General features: G+C 35.6%; 2 protein-coding genes across 2 annotated transcripts; both read right to left on the reverse strand.

Annotated features, from left to right (window-relative positions):
- Positions 1 to 21641: 21641 nt before the first annotated feature.
- LOC131625882 (uncharacterized) lies at positions 21642 to 22865 on the reverse strand. Its single transcript, XM_058896718.1, has 2 exons — positions 22715 to 22865; positions 21642 to 22627 (listed from the first exon to the last, which is right to left on the reverse strand). The coding sequence occupies exons 1-2, from the start codon at positions 22722 to 22724 to the stop codon at positions 21642 to 21644; spliced, it is 996 nt and encodes a 331-aa protein (XP_058752701.1). The 5' UTR covers positions 22725 to 22865.
- LOC131625883 (uncharacterized) lies at positions 22765 to 24749 on the reverse strand. The gene is made up of 3 exons (XM_058896719.1): positions 23102 to 24749; positions 22878 to 23014; positions 22765 to 22776 (listed from the first exon to the last, which is right to left on the reverse strand). Exons 1-3 carry the CDS (start codon positions 24747 to 24749, stop codon positions 22765 to 22767), a joined length of 1797 nt encoding a protein of 598 aa, XP_058752702.1.
- Positions 24750 to 25360: the final 611 nt, after the last annotated feature.

Genomic DNA, 25360 nt, shown 5'->3' on the forward strand with positions numbered 1-25360 from the left:
AAGCATATTATTCGATGTAGTCACTTCACCTAGACTTCACATCACCCGATCTAAATTGTTCCTCAATTTTCGATCTAAGCCTTTCAAGCTAATGCCCACTCACCCAACCGGTCTAGCCACTATATTTTATTCTCTAAACAACACCTCAACAAATATCAATTTACATATATTACATTACGACAAGATAATTCTCCTCCCTCAACGGATACTAAAATATAACAAATTACGAACGTGTAAATTATGCTCACATATCCAAAATTATCACTTCTTACCCTTTATTTATAAGTTCCAGGGGCTAAAAGAACAAGCTACATAAATTGTTTATAGTTACTAAATAAAATTCCATTAGACATTGTTATTTATACAAATCATGAACTAAACTAGGTACAACTTTCATCTACACGAGGCTTATGATGAACTAGACTAGGTACAACTTTAAACTGCTAGAGGGTTATTAGCAGCAATATAATTGCATTGGTCATTTAATGTAATGGTAACAATACATTGACCATAATCATGTGTGTTTCTAGGAGGTCATTCAATAACTTAAGAAATTCATAATCCTAATCAAATTTTATCCCAAAATTACATAAATGACAAAAGCAATGGAATGACATATGATAGGACCATAATATATCATTAAATTAATGAATTTAAAACAAAAATGCAGTGTACCTCGTTTTGAGACTGATAGTATACAACAGTAATTGGACATAATAATTGTAGTGAAGTTAATTTCTTTCTTTCTTTAACAAGGCTTTGTCTCAGCTTCAACAATGTATAAGAAGTTAATTTCATTCCAATAGCATTAATATGCTCATCATTCAGTTGTTCGGGCACTGGAAAATACTTTAACCTACAAGCTGGATTGAAAACTAGTTACAAAATAATATAATATACATAAAACATAGTCATTGCGAGTGTCATTGTCATACTATATGATGCTAAGTGAAACAAAAATAGTTTATGCCCTATAAGTAACTAATACTCTTGATATTTAAACTGTGAGAAGAACATTGAGTACGTGAACACCCTGAAATTAAATTTAAACTGCGGTCAGAATATTTGAAGAAACATCTACTAATTATAGTCATCCACTAGTACTACGTAAGCCATCTGCCCAAATTAGTCAATGAGGTAGAGGAAAATCCCCTAAATTTAGGTCAGAAACTTGCCTAAGAAGCCCATCTGTTCAATAAAATTAACTGACACTTAAGCAGTGAATTTAAGTTATTTGCAATCACTGAAGGCCTCTATTTTAGGTTCATGATGAGTAACCCAGTTCAATAAGTATTTATCACTCAATCCTAAGTTGATATTGGTTAAAAACATATCACGATTGCTGGATTAAGTTAGTAAATGGTTACCTGCACAGCCCATATTTCAAGATTACCCTGAGATGGAATTGAACATCCAAGGTCTTGCTTAAGCTCCTTAAATATATTTACCAAACTAGATGGAACTTTGATTCCCTCGGGTACAGAGAATGAAAGCCCCATTGCTTGACCAGGCCCATGATAAGGATCCTAAAATAAACCAATACCAAATTCAAATACAAATTAGAGATAGAAAACTAAAGAGAAATACATATTAAAATTCGCAAGCCATGCCAAGTATCACAGCCTTGACAGAATGAAAAGGAGCAGTATTAAGACTTTTTCACTGTCCAATTGTTCTGCCAATTCTTTCTGCTTCTGTTTCAGTAAACTTAAATCATTTTCAAGTTTACTTAATCTTTCTTTAGAAGCCTTGTCAGTGTCATTTTTCAGTAAACAGCTAAAGACAAAATTATTTCCGGTGTCGACGTCTTAGTGTTGTGTTCGGTGTCAGATTATTTCCGTGTCGACGTCTTAGTGTTGTGTTCCGTGTCAGATTATTTCCGGTGTCGACGTCTTAGTGTTGTGTTCGGTGTGAGTGGCTATGTTCGTTCTTCATAGTAATTTACAAAGATCATTGTTCAACTAGGACAGTAAAAAGAAAAGAAGAATGCATTAGGACAATATTGTTTAAAAACTTTATGTACTTTTGCATCAACTACCACTAATTAGAAACACAATACTACATAATATAATATATTACTCCAAAAGAGGTTTTTCCAAAGATAAAACACTTAAATAGCAAAAAGTTGTCCATAAAGTCTCCAAAAACGCACTTTATTTTTAAAACAAATATATTCATTCTTTTCAATACCTCTGTAGAAGCTCATGTTTTATTTTGAATAGAGTATTATTTTACTTAAGATTTTGTCAGAAATATTTTGAATTTCTTGTATAAATTTATTTCTGGCGCGTCGCTTTATGGTCCCAAGAAATTCATATTATTTATCTCACTCTCTCCTTCTCACAGATGCATGAATTATATTAGGAAGCGGGCATTCATAAATCTATAAGTAAAACTAATTTAAAGAAAATGTAACAACTTGTATAAAACCTGTGATTTCATTAAAACCTACCTGCTAGATGCCACCTAATCATATCTTTCAAAACCTTCAACAGCAACCAGCTAATAATTGATTCATGAAAACCATATATTAAAATAACTTAAGCATAAAACATGTTAATTGAGATTAGTACTTTTTGTTAACTTGAAACTATATCATCATGACCAGGACCACTCTAGAAACTTAATAATACCAAAATTATCAACATATCTTGAGTTCACTCAAGTCCACATTATTTTTTCTGTCTTTGCTGTTGTACTTATAGCCCCTGGACCCTCCAATCGGTACACCATGCCCATTTTAATAAGACTTCTTCAGATTTGAATTTACTTAGTTCGTTTAGAGTTTTCTTGTTACTAATACTTATTCATACTACTACTTATTACTACTACCAACTCACAACGTACAATACATGTCAATCGGGTATAGACTATATAATTATGTTTCTGGGAGGGATAAACACCACATACACATTATAACGTTTCATATTAAGCGTTAAACATTACCTGTGTCCCAAATAGCAAGTTTCAACTTTTTTCCACCAAGTGTAACATATTTAACTTTGAAGTCTACACCTGCATTATGTTCAAAAGTGTCAATGCAAATAAATGAGGAAAGATGCACTTTAACCTATAATTGGGTGGTAGTATCACTCTATTGAAAATCTCAATAAATTTCAATAGAATTAAATGATTACAGTATCACTACATTGGAAGAGCCAGAGTATACCGTCAGTTCGAGAACCCGGATTTAGTTCAACAGGCTATTGATAGTTGGTATTTCTTTATTCTATGAGTATGAGTATTACTCTAATAGTTCATTTGTTGTTTCTCTTTTACCTTAGACGTGAGAATCAAACTGCAAATTACAAGACATAGTGTCTTTTTTCTATACAAAGTTATTAATGGCGCTGTTATCCTTGACAAACTTGGCCATGGCAGAGCCATAAAATAGTCACTGATATCCACGACGCCGCTGCCATGGCCGATGGCGCAGTAACAAGCAGCACATGACAAAACTAAGCATCATACCTCATATGGAGTAATTGGAACATCATGATTAAATCCAAAAATCAAAGATATACATAAGCCATAAAAACATGACAAGTTCAAACTGACCGAAGGATCTATACATGGTACTGGCAACAACATTGCAGCTTCTAATATCGCGAAAAAATTATCACTAACATCAGACTTAACACTTCCTGCCTGAATCAAAATAATATTTAAGAAATCAACATAATGCATGCTTGAATTATTGAGAAGCACTAAAGCATGTGTCAACAAGTTTCATCTATGAAACAACATAAACAAATATTCAAATTTGAATGCAACACAAAAACAAATATGCAAATTTGAATGTTGTAGTAGAAGCTGACTTACCTGATGATGAAGAATTATGTTGAATGAATTGATTCAATTTTTGAGTTATATCATGACTGTTGTGGATAGGAGGAGCAGAGTCAAAAAAGGCTTTGACCTGTATTTCAAGGGTTTGCTCCACATCTTCTGATCTGTTTGCAGCATCCATCAAATCAGGGAATTAATCTGGTTGAGGCATTTTCACAAACACATTATGAGTGTGAATACAAAAACAAAGGTTGTGTATCAAAGAAGTAGCGAGAGAGAGAGAGAGAGAGAGAGAGAGAGAAGAGTGAAGACTGAAAATGAAAAATGAGCTAAATGGAGCAGAAAATGTCATTGTTCTTCGTCTAGAGTCGCGGCGGCCGGAGGCATTGAAAGGGTGGCCGGAAGTGACTTTGTCAAAAACAAAAATCCAACTGGTTCAAGTTGAAGCTAACGTGTTGATGAGCACGAAAACAAGCTTCTTTCTTCGATTAGAAATGCGGTGGCCGAAGGAAGAGAAAGAAGGTGGTTCGGTGACGCTAGGGTTTTCAGGGAGAAGGAAGAGAGTAAAGTGTGTTCACATTTCTGCATAAAGGAAAAAGGGAAAAGAAAATGCTAAACGCAAAAATGAACCAAGTTAAATTTAACCCCAAATTATCAATTATTATTTAATTAATTTCAAAGACACCCAAATATATTAAAATAGAAATTATAAATCTAAAATATTTTAGTTATTTATTTATTGACTCTTTATTTATAAAAATTAATTTTAAAAGGAAGATCTAAATTCAAATAGAATAATCAGAGATAAAGTATTCTCTAAAATTTTTTTATTATATTTATTATTTTAATTAAAACTAATAAATTTATTATTTTATAATATTAAAATAGATTTAAATGATTTTTTTTATTTGTTTCTTATTAATTGAAAAATTAATTTTGATATTCTATAACATAATTTTTCAAATAACATTAAAATAAAAATTAAAAACTAATTAGAAAACACTATAAAAGTAATGAATAAAATAAAAAAATAAAGATTAAAAATTTCAATTTATTTTTATAAATATCAATGATTATAAAATATATAAAATTAATTGACAGTGTAAAAATAATTAACACTGATATCCACTGACACTAACACTGTCAATGATAGAAAATGGATGGTGCACTGACACATTCAATTATTAACCAAAATATATTTAATTATTTTAATTGATATCCACGAAGATTTTTTTAAAAAGGGTCCTTCCAAAGATGTATCTACGAAAGTTTGGGGCATAAATGAAATTTTGCGTGGTGTCTAAAAGATCTATGAGATGTATTGAGAAATCGTCAATCATGTTTGGGGGTGTTTTTCACGTAGTCGTTATTCCATATGACGCCACTTACTTTTTAAAAAAATTTAGATACTTGCGGTAAAATATTTTAATGTCCGATATGCAGATAAATCCGTAAGTAACAGTAAATTCACGGGTTATTGAAATTTTTTTAAAAAAATAGGAGGCGCAATATAGAATGGCAAACATAATTATTAAGGTAATATTTTGAAATATGACTTACTTATGTATTTTTTTAAAAAATTGGTTATTATAAAAAAATCTTTGATACCCATTCTCAAAATTATTAATACCTTTTATTTCATTAAAAAATTAAAATGAAAATTTAAAAATAACACAATTCACATAAAACATTAATTAATATAATAATATTAAATAATTAACCATTAAATATAATGATTAATTTTAAAAAAAAATTTAAACAACAATTACTATTATTTTAAGAAATTAGTTAAATTTGCAGCAAAATCCGCAGGAAAATTTCCTGCGGAATTACCTGCGAACTTCTGTATAATAATTTGGTTTTTATAAAACAAATTTCCGCAGCAAAAGTCGCAGGAAACTTTCCTGCAGATTTACCTGCGGAATTTACATTATAGTTCCGTTTTCTGTTTGAAATTTGTAAACCGCAGAAAAATCCGCAGGTATTCCTGCGGAATTTTCTGCCAATTCTATATCTGCAGGAAAGTTTATTTCACTTAAGAATGTCCCAGGAAAATCCGCAGGTATACCTGCGAAATATTTTTCGCAGGAAATTCCGCAGGTAATACGTGTATTTCTTGTAGTGTCTGATGTGATAAATGTTACGCATAGTGGGCCTTCACATCGGTCCAAATAAAACCCGATGGAAAATGTTACGATAGTGGGCCTTTACATCAGGCCATGAAAAACCCGATGGGAAATGTTTTGCCCAATTTTCTCCTAAAACCATATTCCTTCTATGTTACGCCCACTATACAGCTGAAATGTAGTAAATGTTTGTGTGTTCTCTGTATTGTGGTAAGAATTATTAAAGACAAATAAATCAAACACCGTAACTGTAACATAACCATTTTCTTTCAATTTGTGTAATTCAGATCTGTTTTTTATTAGTTTCATGCGTAGTTTGCGTGTTTTGGTGCTAAGTGAAATTAGCAATATTGCATCATATATGACTACATTAGTTGATTGCTTTACTCTATGCACTTGGCTCTTCTATATGGTTTATTATTTTTTGCTTTGAAACATCTAGCTTTTCATCGGGAAGCAAACAACACAGTAAGAAATGTAAAATTGTTAATAGATCTTGATGTTAGGAGTGGGAAATTACAAATTTTCTTTTCTCTTTCTCTCTCATTTTTGCCGTCTTCCCTTATCTGTTAGTTTTGTAAAACAAAGGGTTACTTTTGATCTGCTGCTTTGTTGGACTGAAATTTAGAAAGGGGTGAATTGAGTGAGAATTTTCAAAATTTTATGTCTTTCTTTATAGTGATATGTGAGATATTGGATCGAACTCTAGTATTGTCGAAGGGTAGCTTCTTGGTTCGACAGTTCGACAGAGTTAAGCATGAAGTCGAAGGATTGTTCACATGCTGGTGTCGAAGTGTGCATGCTGTAGTCGAAGATGGGTCTAGCATGCAGATGTCGAAGATGCTAGAGTTGTTAGCATGTTAAATTATGTTTTAGTGTTTAAACCCTAATTTGTTAAGTTAACTTGTGTATTAAGTTGGCTTGTGTAATGGGCCTTGCTGAAAAAGCCCATTAGTTAGTATGTTAGGTTTTATTATAAATAGCATACTAGTCTCTCATCATTGCTAAGCTGCAAATCCTAATTTAGGGTGAGAGAGGTTATTTGTTATTCTTGTAAACTTGTAATCTTGTTTTAAGAGAAAGTAAAAGAATAGCAGTTATAACCAATTCTTGTGTTCCTCTTCTTCCTTGTTTTATACTTTGTTCTTGGCATTGAATTCACAACAAATTGGTGCGGTGAGCGTGGAAAAGATGCCGTCAACAAAGTATGAGATTGAAAAGTTCACCGGAGTGAATGATTTCGGTCTATGGCGCTTGAAGATGAAAGCCCTACTGGTTCAGCAGGGTTGTTTGGAAGCGTTGAAGGGAGAGGCAGCCATGAATGCTGCATTAACGGCAGCGGAGAAGACAACCATGATCGAGAAAGCACACAGCACAATTTTGTTGAGCCTTGGTGATAAGGTTCTCCGACAGGTATCAAAGGAGACGACGGCATCAGGGTTATGGGTGAAACTTGAAAGTTTGTATATGATCAAATCGCTGGTAAATCGACTCTACCTGAAGCAAGCTTTGTATTCATTCAAGATGATTGAAGACAAAGTATTGGCTGAGCAGTTGGATATGTTCAACAAGCTAATTCTTGATCTTGAAAATATTGATGTGAAGATCGATGATGAAGATCAAGCGCTGTTACTATTGTGTTCTTTGCCTCGATCACATGCTCACTTCAAAGAAACTCTCTTGTATGGAAGGGAGTCCCTGACGTTTGAAGAAGTTCAATCAGCCTTGTACTCTAAGGACTTGAATGAACGAAAGGAGCATAAACCTTCGACTGTTGGCGAAGGTTTGGCCGTTAAAGGAAAACTCTTACGAAAGGATGGTAAGTTCGACAAGAAGAAAGGCAAAAGTCAGTCGAAGACTTACAGTGGCGAAGCATCTGGCATTTGATGCTACCATTGTAAGAAGGAGGGTCACACAAGAAAGGTGTGCCCTGAACGCTTGAAATATCATGGAGGTAAGGATAATGGCAACGCTGCCATTGTTCAAGATGATTTCGAATCATCTGATGTTCTTGTGGTTTCAAGCAGTGACTCTAAGAAGGAGTGGATTATGGATTCAGGTTGCACTTGGCACATGACTCCAAACAAAGACTTGTTCGAGGAATTATGTGATCAAGATGGTGGATCAGTATTGTTGGGAAACAACAAGGCTTGCAAGATTGCAGGTGTTGGATCTGTGAGATTCAAGCTCCATGATGAGTCAATAAGGTTGTTGACTGAAGTCAGGTATGTTCCTGATTTGAAGAGAAATCTGCTTTCTCTTGGTGAATTCGACAAGAAAGGATATGTTTTCCAAGGAGAGAAAAGTATCCTAAGAGTCATGAAGGGTTCGAAGGAAGTCTTGAGAGGCGCGAAGAAACAAGGCTTGTATACCCTTGAGGCTGAAGTTGTAAGTGGTTCGACAAATGTTGCATCCACGAAATCTTTGTCGAAAACAGAAATCTGGCACATGAGATTGGGCCATGTCAGTGAAAGGGGTCTGGTCGAATTAGGGAAACAAAATCTGCTTGGTGGAGACAAAATCGAAAAGCTGAAGTTTTGTGAACCCTGTGTACTTGGAAAATCTTGCAGAGTGAAGTTCAACAAAGGCAAACAAAGAACACATGGATCCCTTGATTACATCCATGCTGATCTTTGGGGGCCTGCAAGGTGTCCATCACATTCAGGAGCAAGGTATTTTCTATCCATAGTAGATGATTATTCCAGAAAATTATGGGTATTCATCCAGAAGACTAAGGATGAACTTTTGAGAATTTCAAAAGTTGGAAGACTCTAGTTGAAAATCAGACTGGCAGAAAGGTCAAGAGGTTGAGAACCGACAATGGCCTTGAATTTTGCAATGAGGCATTCGACAGTTTTTGTGCTGCCTCTGGTATTGCAAGGCATAGAACTACTGCAGGTACTCCACAGCAAAATGTTTTGGCTGAAAGGTTTAATCGAACTATTTTGGAGAGAGTCAGATGCATGTTGACTAGTGCGGGGTTAACAAAGGTGTTCTGGGCTGAGGCTGTTTCGACAGCAACATATCTGATAAACAGATGTCCTTCGACAGCGTTAGATATGAAGACACCTGAAGAAGTTTGGTCGGGACATCCACCAGATCTCGACAAACTGAGAGTATTTGGCTGCGTAGCCTATGCTCACATTAGGCAAGACAAGGTCGAACCTAGTGTGAGTACAAGATTACACTCAAAGATGTTTTTGATTTATGGCAAACTCAAATGAGCATTCAAACAACAAGGAGGAATCAGAAAAGCAAAGCATTTGATCACTCATGAAAGCACAAGGTGATCCACTATGCATATAAGTCGACTCAACACAAGCTGGACATGAAAAATGCAGAAAATCAGCAGTTAGGTCGACCTACTGTCAACCTAGGTCGACCTAAAATGAAGGAAAATCCATATACCTCTGCTAGGTCGACTCACAGACCATTTAGGTCGACTCAAAATGAAGAAATCTTCATATCAGTCTGCTAGGTCGACCTACATGGCAACTAGGTCGACCTAATCTGTGAAAATGTCCCCAGAATGCATCAGAAGAGGATTCTGGTCGACCTACTCCTTCAACAGGTCGACCTAACTGGGAGCAAAAATTCTGCAAGCTCTGTTAGGTCGACCTAAGCACTACAAGTGGTCGACCTAACTGATCAAGAAAGTTCAAAAATCAGTTTTTCTTGGTTCTAACTGTTATGCAATCATATATATTGTGCAAGGGTAATTATTCAAGCAACACCAACGACTGAAAGATACACAAACGCTTCTCATCTTCGTTCTTCATCATCTCCAACACAATTACACATAATCATTCTTGCGTTGCGGGTTAGTGATGAGTTCGATAACGTCCATGGAACGGAATTGAAGATTCCTAGTGGGTGAAGGTTTGTGGGGTTTGTTGGTGAATAAAATCTGCGGGTTTTGTCCTCCACGACGGGTGGTTCTTGGGGGTTTTTATCAAGAGGCGTTCATTGAGGATTCGGCTGAGTGTAACGATTGAGGAACGGGGAGTTCAAGGAATCAAGACACTGCAGAAGGGAATCAAAGTGAAGCTCTTGGATAACCTTGATCTGGCTCAAGATTAAGGGGGAAGAAGATTCAAAGGATCGACATAATTGGTTTATCGTTTATCGCTTTGTTATCTTCTTTGTATATACTACTTTCAACATTAATGAAAGATTACCCAATTTCAATTTGGAATTGGGGGCAGACGTAGTCGTAGCGAGGACGATCGACGAACTGCCTAAACAAATATCGTGTTCTTGTCGCTTTTACTTTCTCTTTTACTTTCTGTTCATAATTGGTTATAAGTGCAAAATTGATCAACGATTCAAGTGTTAAAATTGTGAATTAAAGTTCTGCACAAACATCACAATTCACCACAACTTGAATCACTATCAATTTGAACCTATCACCAAGTGTTTGTGTTTTTGCTTAATCCAATCTTACTGCATTGCAAATCAAAGTTGTCAATCTAGAAGTTAATTGGATTTCAGTTGTTAAACGTATTGGTTAGCTATCATATTACTTCACCATCAATTCCACTTACTTTTTGGTTTTGAAACACATACGACCTTTGCAATAGCGGTCCAGAATAGACGCAAGTCGATTCAGAACCGCTTTCGCTCAAGTCTGTAGAAAAATCTGTAAAAACTTAGTGAGATCTATTCACCCCCCCTCTAGATCTATAGGCCAGCGTCTACAAGTGGCATCAAGAGCTCTGGTTTATTCCGTGCTACGTGAAACACTTATTGGAAAGATGGCTTCTGGACCTAAAGGGGCTCATAATAGAGCTCCAGTTTTCAACGGAGAAAACTACGGCTATTGGAAGGATTGTATGTGTGTCCATATCAATGCAATTGATAGGAACATCGGGACAGCTATTGTCAATGGTCCATTTCAGATCACTATGACAAATGCAGCTGGTGCAGTTGTTCCAAAACCAGAAGATACTTGGAATGCTGAAGATGAAAAGAAATATGCATACGATTGGAAAGCGAGAAACATTCTAATCTCAGCTCTAGGAGTTGATGAATACTATCGCGTTTCCCATTGTAGATCAGCTAAAGCTATGTGGGACACATTGCAAGTTGCCCACGAGGGAACGGATGATGTCAAACTAGCTAGGATCAATACGTTAACTCAAGAGTTCGAACTTTTCCACATGGAAGATGGTGAAACCATCGAAAGCATGCAGAAAAGATTCGTTCACCTGAAAAATCGATTAAATTCTCTTGATAGACCTGTTTCCAATGCAGTTGCTACTAACAAAATCTTAAGGTGTTTGAACAGGGAATGGCAGCCCAAAGTTACAGCAATTAAGGAAGCAAATGATCTCAACACTTTAGACATTACCACTCTCTTTGGTAAACTAGAGGAACATGAACAGCATCTTAAATGCCTTGACATGCATGAGAAGAGGACAAAGAAAGAAAAGAACATGGAGAAAGAGGTAGAGAAGAAGTCAATAGCTCTAAAAGCTTCGAGCTCCAAGACCTCAAAACGAGAGCCAAAGGATAGTGACACAAGTGATGACGAAGACTCCGATGATGAGGAAATGGGACTGTTTGTGCGAAGATACAACAAATATCTAAAGAAAAATGGAGCAAAACATTCCGACAAAGGATTGATCAACTATAGAAAGCAATCAAACATGTTCAAACAAGATGACGACAACAAAGGAAAGATCAAAGGTCTTTGCTTCAATTGTGGGAAAGCCGGTCACTACAAACCGGATTGTCCATACCTTAAGAAAGAAAAGGAGAAGAACCAAAGCAAAGGTCATAACAAATCTAAAAGAGCTTACATAGCATGGGAAAGTGATTCATCTAGTGAAAGCTCGTCAAGCGATGAAGAAGAATCAGCAAACCTATGTTTCATGGCTCATCAAAACAAGAAAAAGAAAGCTGTAAGTCATCTTAAACCTGAACTTGTAGATAAGGTATCTCATTCTCAACTAAAACTTGCTTTTGAAGAATTACATAGAGATGCAATTAAAGCTTTCAAACTTTTGGCCTCAAATAAGAAAATATTTTCATATCTTGAATCAAAAGTTGAGAAAACCGAAAGGGATATGGAAGCTTTAAAACAATCTATGCTAGACATTCAAAAGGACAAAGTTGAATTAGATCCTACATCATGGTTTGGTTGTGAGACATGTCACATTTGGCAAAAAGAAGTGAGAGATCTAAAAGCCAAGTTAGACAAGGCTCTACAACCAAAAGTGACTTTTGCGGTTGATCCAAACAAGTTCAAAAGATCGTATACTCCTTTATATAGTAAATACACTTTTGTACCAAAAGTATCAACTAGCAAAACTCCATATTCTCATCATATTACCTGTCATTATTGTTGCAAAAAGGGACATACCATTGAAAAATGCAAATTTAGGAGAATTTTAGTTCCTAAAGGAGTATTTCAATGGTTGCCTAAGTGCAACAAATTGTGTACTCACTACCAAGGACCCAATGAAAATTGGGGACCTCCCTCTTTAAATTAATCTTGCAGGAAAAGTGTCTTGACATTGCCGAAAGGTTGTGGATCCTTGATAGCGGATGTTCAAGACACATGACTGGAGACCTATCTCTTTTCGTTGAGTTTCAAGCAAAGAAAAAGGGGTATGTCACCTATGGAGATAACAATCGGGGAGCCATACTTGGTAAAGGAAGTGTAGGTAACCCTTCTACCACTACTATAACTGATGTGCTGCTAGTAGAAGGTCTTAAACATAATCTTTTAAGTATAAGTCAATTGTGCGACAAAGATTTTAAAGTAATGTTTACAAATTCTGGATGCACAATAGAACATACTAAGAAAAGAGACATTATGTTTAAGGGCTTAAGAGTAAACAACATCTACATGCTAAACTTGGATGAGGTATCTAAGTCTAGTACCAAATGTCTAGTTGCTCTAGGCGATGACTCATGGCTTTGGCATAGACGTCTCGCCCACATAAATTTTGACTTACTAAATAAAGTTGTCTCAAAAGATTTAGTAATCGGCTTACCCAAAATGAAGTTTTCAAAAGATCATCTATGTGATGCTTGTCAAAAGGGAAAGCAAACAAAAATCTCTTTTAAATCAAAGAACGTGGTTTCAACATCACGCCCTCTTGAACTACTTCACATGGATCTCTTTGGCCCTTCAAGGACTAAAAGCATAGGTGGAAACACCTATGGTTTTGTCATTGTCGATGATTACTCGAGATTTTGTTGGACAATCTTTTTACCTAGTAAGGATCAAACTTTTTCAGCCTTCACTCAATTTGCAAGATTATGTCAAAACAAGATGAACAACAAAATAGTTGCAATTCGAAGTGATCACGGTGGAGAATTTGAAAACATTCTTTTTGAAAAATACTGTGATAAACATGGAATTGAGCATAACTTTTCAGCTCCTAGAACACCTCAACAAAACGGAGTAGTTGAACGTAAAAATCGAGTTCTAGAGGAGCTGGCAAGAACAATGCTGAATGAGGGTAATCTACCAAAGTATTTCTGGGCTGACGCGATTAGTACAGCATGTTATGTTTTGAATAGGATAACAATACGTCCTATACTGAACAAAACTCCCTATGAACTACTAAAGGGTAGAAAACCAAATGTATCTCATCTCCATGTATTCGGTTGCAAGTGTTTTGTTTTGAACAATGGTAAGGATAATCTTGGCAAATTCGATGCTAAAGCTGATGAGGGCATATTCCTTGGTTACTCACAATCTAGCAAAGCATATCGAATATATAATAAGAGATTACTTATAGTAGAAGAGTCAGTACACGTTTCTTTTGATGAATCTTATGCAAAATATGTCGAGAAAGGTCTTTCATTTAATGGTGCAGGTCCATCCACTGAAGACATTGTCAAGGATAAGGAAGATGAGGATGAAAGTATTGTAAAGAAAGATGCTGAGAGAGAGAAAGATGAGTCTCACAATGAAAATGAAAAAGAAAGCATCTCAAACAATGAAGAACTTCCCAAGGCCTGGACAAACGTGAAAGACCATCCAATTGATAATATAATAGGAGACATCTCAAGGGGCGTTACAACACGCTCAAAGATAAGTAACTTCTGCCATCATTTTGCTTTTGTTTCACAAGTTGAGCCGAAAAACGCTAAGGATGCATTACTTGATGAGCATTGGCTAATGGCCATGCAAGAAGAATTAAACCAATTTAAACGGAATGATGTTTGGGACTTAGTCCCTCATCCGGGAGATCATCAAGTAATAGGCACTAGATGGGTTTTTCGTAACAAACTTGATGAAAACGGTGTTATTACTAGAAACAAAGCTAGATTAGTTGCCCAAGGTTACAATCAAGAGGAAGGTATTGATTATGAAGAGACATACGCTCCTGTAGCACGTCTCGAAGCTATTCGCCTCTTACTTGCTTATGCTTGTTCTAAAGACTTCAAACTATTCCAAATGGATGTTAAGAGTGCCTTTCTAAATGGCTATATAAATGAAGAAGTCTATGTTGCTCAGCCACCCGGCTTTGAGAATTACATGTATCCAACTCATGTTTATAAGCTGAAACGTGCTCTATACGGTCTTAAACAAGCCCCTCGGGCTTGGTACGAACGTTTGAGCAAATTTCTCCTTAGTCAAGGGTACTCTAGAGGTAAAGTTGATACTACTCTCTTTATTAAAAGAAAAGATAAGGATATTCTCTTAGTCCAAATTTATGTAGATGATATTATATTTGGGTCCACTAATGCAAAACTTGTCAAAGACTTTTCTAAGCTTATGCAGAGTGAATTTGAGATGAGTCTCATGGGTGAGCTAAATTTCTTCCTTGGCCTACAAATCAAGCAACTCAGTCATGGAACGTTTGTGAATCAAACTAAATATTGTACGGAGCTGCTCAAAAGATTTGGAATGAGTGAAGCAAAGGAAATTGACACACCTATGGCAACAAATACAAATCTAGACAAAGATGAGAAAGGTAAAGAGGTTGACGTGAAATTATACCGAGGTATGATAGGTTCACTATTGTATCTTACTGCCTCAAGACCAGACATCATGTTTAGTGTGTGTATGTGTGCAAGATATCAATCTTGTCCAAAAGAATCTCACTTGAAAGCTGTCAAAAGAATTCTGCGATACTTACGTGGAACTACTACATATGGCCTATGGTATCCAAAAGGAAATGAGTGTCATTTGGTAGGATTCTCCGATTCAGATTTTGCTGGCTGCAAATCTGATAGAAAAAGCACTAGTGGAACGTGTCATCTATTCTCAAACTCATTAATAAGTTGGCATAGTAAGAAACAAGTATCGGTTGCATTATCCACTGCTGAGGCAGAATATGTAGCTGCTGGAAGCTGCTGTGCACAAATATTATGGCTCAAGCAACAACTTCTTGACTTTGGTATTAAGCTAGATCACATACCTATCATGTGCGACAACACAAGCGCCATAAACTTGAGTAAAAATCCTGTCTTACACTCACGTACCAAACACATTGAAATAAGGCATCACTTTCTACGAGATCATGTAGAGAAAGGAGACGTTACTTTTGAACATGTAGAAAGCAAGAAGCAACTAGCTGACATCTTCACCAAACCACTAGCAACGGAGCAATATTTCAACATTCGTAGGGAATTAGGGATACTCGATATCTCTAATTTGGGATAATTACGTTTGTTTTCTCTTAATATTATTTCTTTACTTTATGTATATATCTATTTGTCTTGCTAACATTTTTTTTAGCATAAAGGTAGTTCATCATCAAGCCAGGCGTCATATTGAAAAAGCGGTAACGTAATTGTTGTTCACTTCCAAAAATATTATTGATACTATAATATGCTATCAATTAACATGCTTATAGTGACCTCATGCATAAAAACTGCTCCTGCTCACATATGTGTCTCATTCTACCATTAACTACCTTTTACCTACTACACTATACATGCTAGCATTATTATCTATGGTTCTCTTGTTACTCTTCTATTCTCCTGTTTTCTCTTTTTGATGTTGACAAAGGGGGAGATAGATGCTGGATGTACGGGGGAGCTTTGTTGAGAGATTGCCCTGTTGAAAGATAGATGCTGGATGTACGGGGGAGCTCTGTTGAGTCCTTGTCACTTACTACCAAAGCTTTTGACTATTGGTTTGCCATCATCAAAAAGGGGGAGTATGTGAGTACAAGATTACACTCAAAGATGTTTTTGATTTATGGCAAACTCAAATGAGCATTCAAACAACAAGGAGGAATCAGAAAAGCAAAGCATTTGATCACTCATGAAAGCACAAGGTGATCCACTATGCATATAAGTCGACTCAACACAAGCTGGACATGAAAAATGCAGAAAATCAGCAGTTAGGTCGACCTACTGTCAACCTAGGTCGACCTAAAATGAAGGAAAATCCATATACCTCTGCTAGGTCGACTCACAGACCATTTAGGTCGACTCAAAATGAAGAAATCTTCATATCAGTCTGCTAGGTCGACCTACATGGCAACTAGGTCGACCTAATCTGTGAAAATGTCCCCAGAATGCATCAGAAGAGGATTCTGGTCGACCTACTCCTTCAACAGGTCGACCTAACTGGGAGCAAAAATTCTGCAAGCTCTGTTAGGTCGACCTAAGCACTACAAGTGGTCGACCTAACTGATCAAGAAAGTTCAAAAATCAGTTTTTCTTGGTTCTAACTGTTATGCAATCATATATATTGTGCAAGGGTAATTATTCAAGCAACACCAACGACTGAAAGATACACAAACGCTTCTCATCTTCGTTCTTCATCATCTCCAACACAATTACACATAATCATTCTTGCGTTGCGGGTTAGTGATGAGTTCGATAACGTCCATGGAACGGAATTGAAGATTCCTAGTGGGTGAAGGTTTGTGGGGTTTGTTGGTGAATAAAATCTGCGGGTTTTGTCCTCCACGACGGGTGGTTCTTGGGGGTTTTTATCAAGAGGCGTTCATTGAGGATTCGGCTGAGTGTAACGATTGAGGAACAGGGAGTTCAAGGAATCAAGACACTGCAGAAGGGAATCAAAGTGAAGCTCTTGGATAACCTTGATCTGGCTCAAGATTAAGGGGGAAGAAGATTCAAAGGATCGACATAATTGGTTTATCGTTTATCGCTTTGTTATCTTCTTTGTATATACTACTTTCAACATTAATGAAAGATTACCCAATTTCAATTTGGAATTGGGGGCAGACGTAGTCGTAGCGAGGACGATCGACGAACTGCCTAAACAAATATCGTGTTCTTGTCGCTTTTACTTTCTCTTTTACTTTCTGTTCATAATTGGTTATAAGTGCAAAATTGATCAACGATTCAAGTGTTAAAATTGTGAATTAAAGTTCTGCACAAACATCACAATTCACCACAACTTGAATCACTATCAATTTGAACCTATCACCAAGTGTTTGTGTTTTTGCTTAATCCAATCTTACTGCATTGCAAATCAAAGTTGTCAATCTAGAAGTTAATTGGATTTCAGTTGTTAAACGTATTGGTTAGCTATCATATTACTTCACCATCAATTCCACTTACTTTTTGGTTTTGAAACACATACGACCTTTGCAATAGCGGTCCAGAATAGACGCAAGTCGATTCAGAACCGCTTTCGCTCAAGTCTGTAGAAAAATCTGTAAAAACTTAGTGAGATCTATTCACCCCCCCTCTAGATCTATAGGCCAGCGTCTACACCTAGAGCTCTGAAATGCATGTTCATGGGATACCCTGAAGGAGTCAAAGCTTATAGGCTATGGTGCCTAGAGCCAGGTCACAGGAGGTGTATCACCAGTCGAGATGTAGTTTTCAATGAAGCTGAAATGGCTTTTAAGAAAACTGATGATGTTGGTCGAAGTACAGAAACATCTGACGAAGAGCTGGAACAGGTAGAGATTCCTGTTGAGGTGGAGCATGTTGATGCTGAATTGCATATCCCAGATGAAGTCGAAGAAGAAGCAGAAGATGCTGAAGTTGAGGAAACTGACGATGACTACCTATTGTCGAGAGATAGGTCGAGAAGAGTCATCAAGCCACCTCAAAGACTTGGATATGCAGATCTTATAGCTTATGCCTTAATCTCTGCAAGTGAGGTTTCTAGACGAAGAACCTAGAGACTATAAGGAAGTTATGAGGAGTCGAAATAAGACTGAATGGCTGAAGGCCATGGATGATGAGATGAAATCTCTTCATGATAATCATACTTGGGAACTGATCAAGAAACCTGATGGGGCAAGGTTAGTCAGCTGTAAATGGATTTTCAAATTTAAGGAAGGAATTGAAGGAGTGACGTCGAAAAGATACAAGGCAAGGTTAGTTGCAAGGGGTTTCACTCAGAAAGAAGGTGTCGACTTCAATGATGTGTTTTCTCCTGTTGTGAAGCATAGGTCCATTCGAATGTTGCTTGCCATGGTGGCACAGTTCGACCTTGAACTGGAACAAATGGATGTGAAGACTGCGTTCTTGTATGGTGATTTAGATGAAACGATCCTGATGAGGCAACCTGAAGGGTATGTCGGAAAGGGGAAGGAAGATTATGTGTGCAAGTTAAAGAGATCTTTGTATGGGCTGAAACAATCTCCTCGACAGTGGAATAGGAGATTCGACAATTTCATGGCACGCATAAGTTTCATTAGAAGTCAGTTCGACCACTGCGTTTACTTCAGATTTCGACCTGGTAATTCATTTGTTATTTTGTTGCTTTATGTGGATGATATTCTCATAGCAAGCAACAATGTTGAAGATGTGACGAGGGTGAAGGCTGAACTCCATAAGGAGTTCGATATGAAGGATCTGGGAGCTGCTTCCAGGATTCTTGGAATCGACATTCGAAGAGATAGAAAGAAGTCGAAGTTATGCCTATCTCAAGAGGCATATCTACGGAAGATTCTTGAAAAGTTTGGTATGTCGAATTCGAAGCCAGTTGTGACTCCAACAAACCCTCAATTCAAGCTGAGTATTGATCAGTGTCCCAGTACTGATGTCGAAAGAGCCTATATGAATAGCATTCCGTATGCTAATATAGTTGGTTCTTTGATGTATGCTATGGTTTGTACTAGACCCGACATAGCTTACGCAGTCAGTCTTGTAAGCAGGTACATGGCGAATCCTGGAAAGGCTCACTGGCAAGCATTGAAGTGGATTTTAAGGTACATAAATGGGTCTCTGAATAGAGTCCTAATTTATGGTGGAGCCTTGGGTGAAAATAGTAAAGCAGTAATAGAAGGATATGTCGACTCTGATTATGCAGGTTGTATGGATTCCAGAAAATCTATTTCTGGATATGTTTTCACTATGTTTGGCACTGCAATTAGTTGGAAAGCAACACTTCAGAAGGTTGTTGCTCTATCAACCACTGAAGCGGAGTATATTGCCCTAACTGAAGCTGTGAAAGAAGCATTGTGGCTTGAAGGTTTTGCGAAGGAGCTGAAACTTCAAGGTCGAGGTATCACTGTTAAATGTGATAGTCAAAGTGCAATACACCTGTCGAAGAATTCAGCCTATCATGAGCGAACTAAGCACATTGATGTGAGGCTGCATTTCGTCAGAGGAGTAATCGAGCGTGGAGAAGTCCAAGTGCTGAAGGTTTCGACTGAAGACAATGCTGCTGATATGATCACCAAGACATTGCCGAGTTGCAAGTTTTTCCACTGTATGCAGTTGATAAAGCTGCATGAAGAAAGCTAGTTTGTTCACGTTGTAGAGTTAGGTCCAAGGTGGAGATTTGTGAGATATTGGATCGAACTCTAGTATTGTCGAAGGGTAGCTTCTTGGTTCGACAGTTCGACAGAGTTAAGCATGAAGTCGAAGGATTGTTCACATGCTGGTGTCGAAGTGTGCATGCTGTAGTCGAAGATGGGTCTAGCATGCAGATGTCGAAGATGCTAGAGTTGTTAGCATGTTAAATTATGTTTTAGTGTTTAAACCCTAATTTGTTAAGTTAGCTTGTGTATTAAGTTGGCTTGTGTAATGGGCCTTGCTGAAAAAGCCCATTAGTTAGTATGTTAGGTTTTATTATAAATAGCATACTAGTCTCTCATCATTGCTAAGCTGCAAATCCTAATTTAGGGTGAGAGAGGTTATTTGTTATTCTTGTAAACTTGTAATCTTGTTTTAAGAGAAAGTAAAAGAATAGCAGTTATAACCAATTCTTGTGTTCCTCTTCTTCCTTGTTTTATACTTTGTTCTTGGCATTGAATTCACAACATATCATGGTAGTTATATTATTACTAGTGGCACTTTATTTGACTCAGTAATCTTTTTTTTTTTTTGTCTTTCTTTTATTTCAACTGGTTTTTGCAAAATATAAAAGTAGTGCTATTATTTAATAAGTTAAATTTATATTAGAAAATGGTTTCACTTGGATTGTACTATTATTTATTCATAAAATTTGTATTATTAATCTTAGATGGAGACATTGATACGACAATTTGATCTTCAAATTGGTATAGATTGACTTTATACTCGTTTATGATGTTTTCAAAATTTTCAAAGAGGTGGTAATAATTAGTTATAAGGACTTTGAGTTTAATTTGGTTGTGTGTTCATATTTTTCTATTTATGCTTGTAGTTCATGGCTTGGTTAAACTTTAGTCAAAAATTGATATTTATCATTGTGTATATGCATTGTTTATGTTTAGAGAATGCGATATAGAAGATTGAGTAGTTAGATAGTGTTTCAGTTAAGATTACTTCTGGTGGACAAGTGTATTGTTTATGTTTAGAGAATGCGATATAAAAGATTGAGTAGTTAGATAGTGGGGAAGTGTAGATTTTTTGTATAACCATATCAATATGTAAATATCATATGTACACTTGTTGCTTTTGACATTCTTTTGGTGAGGATTTTAATTGTTCTTAGTTTGGATTTTTTGTTCGACCAGGGTGACAAGGCAAGGGTAATACAAACCATTCTTTTTGTAGCTGGCATTAACACACTTCTCGAAGCATTTATTGGAACAAGATTACCTGCAGCAGTTGGAGGCTCATTCGCATATGTAATTTCAGTTGCTTATATTATCGGTGACTCCTCATTGCAATGGATTAATGATCCTCATGAAGTAAGTGTCCTGCTTCCTTCTCATTATTGGTGCGTATTTAAGGCAACATTAAGTTTAAACATTGGTTATTCAAATTCTGGATTTGTGATTTACCTGCTTTGGCTTTTTCACCAACCAGTGTAAAAATGATAGAAGAACATGGTTTTAAATTGCGGTTGCGGCTGCGGATGCGGCTGCGGTTGCGGATATTGCGATTGCGGTCAATGCGGTCACTGCGTTGCGCATTGCGGCCGTTGCGGCGTGAAATAATTTTATACACGCATTAAATTTTAAAAAAATTTTAAAATTATTGTAATTATTTATCTTTCTTGTATTTATAATTTTACATTAGTTTTAATTCACTTTTAGTCTATTATATGGTATTTATGTATAATTTAAAATGAATTCTAACAAAACAAGCATTATCATAATCATTCTTGTAAGTTATTTAAATAAACATAACCTTGAAAGTAACTTTAAAGTACATAATACAAGTAATAATACAAATAAGTTACAATTTATTTTAAATAAAAGATCTAGAGACACAAATATTATATTAATATCCTTTGTTGCCATCTTGATGTCTTCACTGCAAAAAAAAAATACAAGAAGATGAAACTCCTAATTAGTTCCTTTAAATTGCATCTAATATTAAAACTTTTCATCACATATATTTTAATATATATAAATTCAATGTTTGAAAATGTAACTTACATGACTCTTGCTACCACATAGTGGAATGACGTGAAGGAGCATAACTTGTACTTTCACTCTGACTATCATCTTGTGTAGCTTCTTGTCCAAAGACATAACCAAAAAAACTACCATTTGATTGTTGATGATAAGGATTGTGATAATTCATTGATTGTTGGTAGTACGAAGGAGCTTGATCACTAGGATATTGGTTATAGGAGTTGAAATAAGGATACTGATAAACAGGAGGATACGATTGTTGACTACTTTGTGAAGAATCACCAATCCCAAAATCACTAAAACTATGAGCAATACTAGAAGAGGAGGAATCTTCAAGTGGAGCATTTTTTTTTCTTTTCCCTTTTCTTCCAGATTGTGACACATTTCCTCTCGTGTCAAGTAGTGAGTTGTCAGAACGATCTATATCATTCAAGTTCCTATAACGCCTATAACCAGGTGGTATTTCATGATATGGATCAAGTTGTAATTGCTCTTCATCTTCTCCTTCATCATCACCACCCCCACTTCCACCTTCATTTTCACCTTCGTTATCCACTTCATTACCACCCCCATCACCACTATTACCGCTTGGTGGACTTAAGCCACCACTATCATTAGATTCACTATTATCATCAACATTTTCATCATCTGTATCAACTATTGGTAACCATTCTGCATTTTGAACTCCATCCAATAATGGATTTTCCCTCTCTTCTATCCATTGAGATAACGGATCTTCTTGAAATATACAGTCAAGATTTATCGGATCAAAACTTGCTTCTATTTCTTCCCGGCTCTTCCTTAATTTATCTCTCATTCTCAACTTCATGTTGTAATGTGTGAAGACAAGCTTATGCAATTTTTTGTACTTCAATCTATTTCTTGTCTTTGTGTGAATATAGCTAAATGTACTCCAATTTCTCTCACAATTTGTGGCAGAGGTTGTTTGACTGAGAACTATCATAGCCAAATGTTGAAGTTCAGGAGCACATGAACCATGATATTCCCACCATTGAGCTTTTTAAGTAAAGAAAAAAAATTATTAGTTATATTTAAAAAATAAAGTATATTTATAAAAACTTATAAAAAAAACTTATATTTTACCTGCATCCATCTTAGACCAAGATTTTTGAGCTAGAGGTGTACCAAACGTTTCACTCTTTTCTCTAAAAAGTGTTAGCTAGGTAATATAACAAAACATATCAATACATAAATAGATTTCTTAATAAATAATTTATTATATGAGAATATAATATCCACTACTTACTTGGTTTAGAGCTTTGATTTGATCGTCCATGTTTCTTTCTAGCTTCATGATTACTTCCTTTGTTCCATTAAATGTTTCTTTGTAAACAGCTTTCCCATGCTCGATTCCATATTGAAATTGTGGATTAAAAAAATAACCTAGAAATCAAAATCAATTATTGAGGTTATGATGTTATAAATTTAAATTGCATGACAAAATTAAAATTATAAAGTATATTGACATACCAGCAGAATGAAGATCAGAGTGCATGAATTTCCAACGTTTGTCAATGATATCATTGTATTTGGAATGATAACGAGAATTCTGTTGAATTGCTTGTTTTGCTCGATCAATGGCTTCATATATGAAACCCATTGTTGGTTTCTCGTCACCATCCACTAGTCTCAAAACTTTTACAATAGGCTCAAATACTTTCAAAATATCATTGGCCTTACTCCAAAAGTCCCTACTCATAATAATTTTTCTTGCTTCATATCCCGGTCCTTTCTTCTCTTTACCATATTTTGTTTTTCTAAATTCTTCAGAATTGAACATGTTTTCAAGACCTTCCCTTTGTCTAACAATTGCTTGAAGTTGTAGAAATTGTGTTGCAAATCGGGTAACACCAGGACGAACAATATCTCTACCGCCAGTATATTTTTTCATGAGACTCACAATATACGTATGGTTGTAGATGAAGGTTGTCACCATTTTTGCTTCACTTAATAAGTTTTGTATGCTTTTCTTTTTTCCTATATCCTCCAAGCAAAGATCTAAACAATGAGCAGCACAAGAAGACCAATATAAATGGGGTCTCTTCTCCATAAGCTTTTGACCAGCCGCTTTTAATGCGGCTTCATTGTCTGTTACCACTTGAACTACATACTCTTCACCCACTTCTTCCACAACTTTATCCAACAATTGAAAATAGTATTCAGTGTTTCTACTATCAACATCAGAAGCATCAACAGACTTCCAAAACACAGTACCTTTGTGACAATATACCAAGAAATTCATAATATGAGTATGGTTGATGCTGTCTGTCCAACCATCACACATTATTGTTGCTCCTCTTTCTTGCCAAATTTTTTTCATACCATTTATCCACTCCAACATTTCCTTATATTCAGCTTCTAAGTAAACATTTGAGATTTCATAAGGAGTTGGACATTTTGCTTTTCCAACCTCAGAAGCAGTATAAAGCAAATTATGTAACCAAGGAGAGTTAGATAAATTCATAGGCAAACGTTCATAAATTATAAATTTGCTTACAGCCTCTCCAAGCCTTTTCCTCCATGTCTTCAAAAACCCTTTACCAGCTCTTGGTTGCTTCATGCTTTTGCTCCTAACAAGATCAATATTAGTAGATCTCAAAGAAAAAGAGATATCTTCTGGCCTTTCAGCCCCACTAACACTGACACGAGAGCTTCCGCCATGTTCATATACATTTCCAGAACCTGTTGTTTCTCGTCTGAACTGTTGTATATTTTCCCATTCTTGATGTGATCTAAGGCTTTGTTGTGTTGCATATCTCAATTGATCATCAATAAGAGTATCCACATCTTCATCTTCATCTTCAACATCTCCTCTTAAACGTTCTTCAAATTCTTCTTTTCTTCTTTTAGAATCATTTCTCTTTGCTTTTGAATCAAGTAGAAGTTTCATCATATTTTCTCTAACCATAGTTGTTACTCTAGCACAACCTGCAACTTGTCCTTTCATATGTGCTATATGTTGCTTCAATCTTGTAATCCCACCTTTTACTACCACATTACAAAGTTTGCAACGAACATTGTTGCGACTTCCGGGTTCTGGCGTTCCAAAATACCACCCAATATCATTACTTGGAGCACCATCCAGAGCTTTTGTAGGGAATTCTTCTCTTGGCGGCATTGTGTATATTTAATAACACCTATTAATTTAATATAAAAAATAATTAGAGATAAATATAAAATTTAAATAAAATCTAACATTTTATTAAAAACTAATTGATTAACTAACATAAAACAATTAACTAACATAACAAAAATTGATTTAACATTAACTAAATATAAAAAAAAAGTAAATTATTCAAAAATTAACTAACATAACAAAAATTGTTTGTCAAAAATATAAAATAGTTTTTTTTTAATAAAAATTTTAAGTTTTAGGTGACTAAAATTTAACAACTTTTTAAAAATGTTTTTAATATTAACATAATTAACTAAATATAAAAAAGCAATAAACTATTTAAAAATTAAAATTATCTTAACTTCACAAGATAATTTTTTTGACTTATTTTCTACACACACCATATTCTCCCTCTATAAATTCCCTCCTAAATTTTAACCAAAATTTAAATAAATATATAAATTAAATTTAAACTATGACATTTATATCACATTTCGTATTTGTGGCTAAGAAAATTTCATATTTGTGGCTAAGAAAACCCCTACGTGGCTTATCATGTTCCAGGAAATAAATGATCAACATGGGCCTACATATCTTAAATCATAAATAAATTA

The sequence above is a fragment of the Vicia villosa genome, unplaced genomic scaffold (genome assembly GCF_029867415.1).
Source record: "Vicia villosa cultivar HV-30 ecotype Madison, WI unplaced genomic scaffold, Vvil1.0 ctg.000248F_1_1, whole genome shotgun sequence".
Lineage (NCBI taxonomy): Eukaryota > Viridiplantae > Streptophyta > Magnoliopsida > Fabales > Fabaceae > Vicia > Vicia villosa.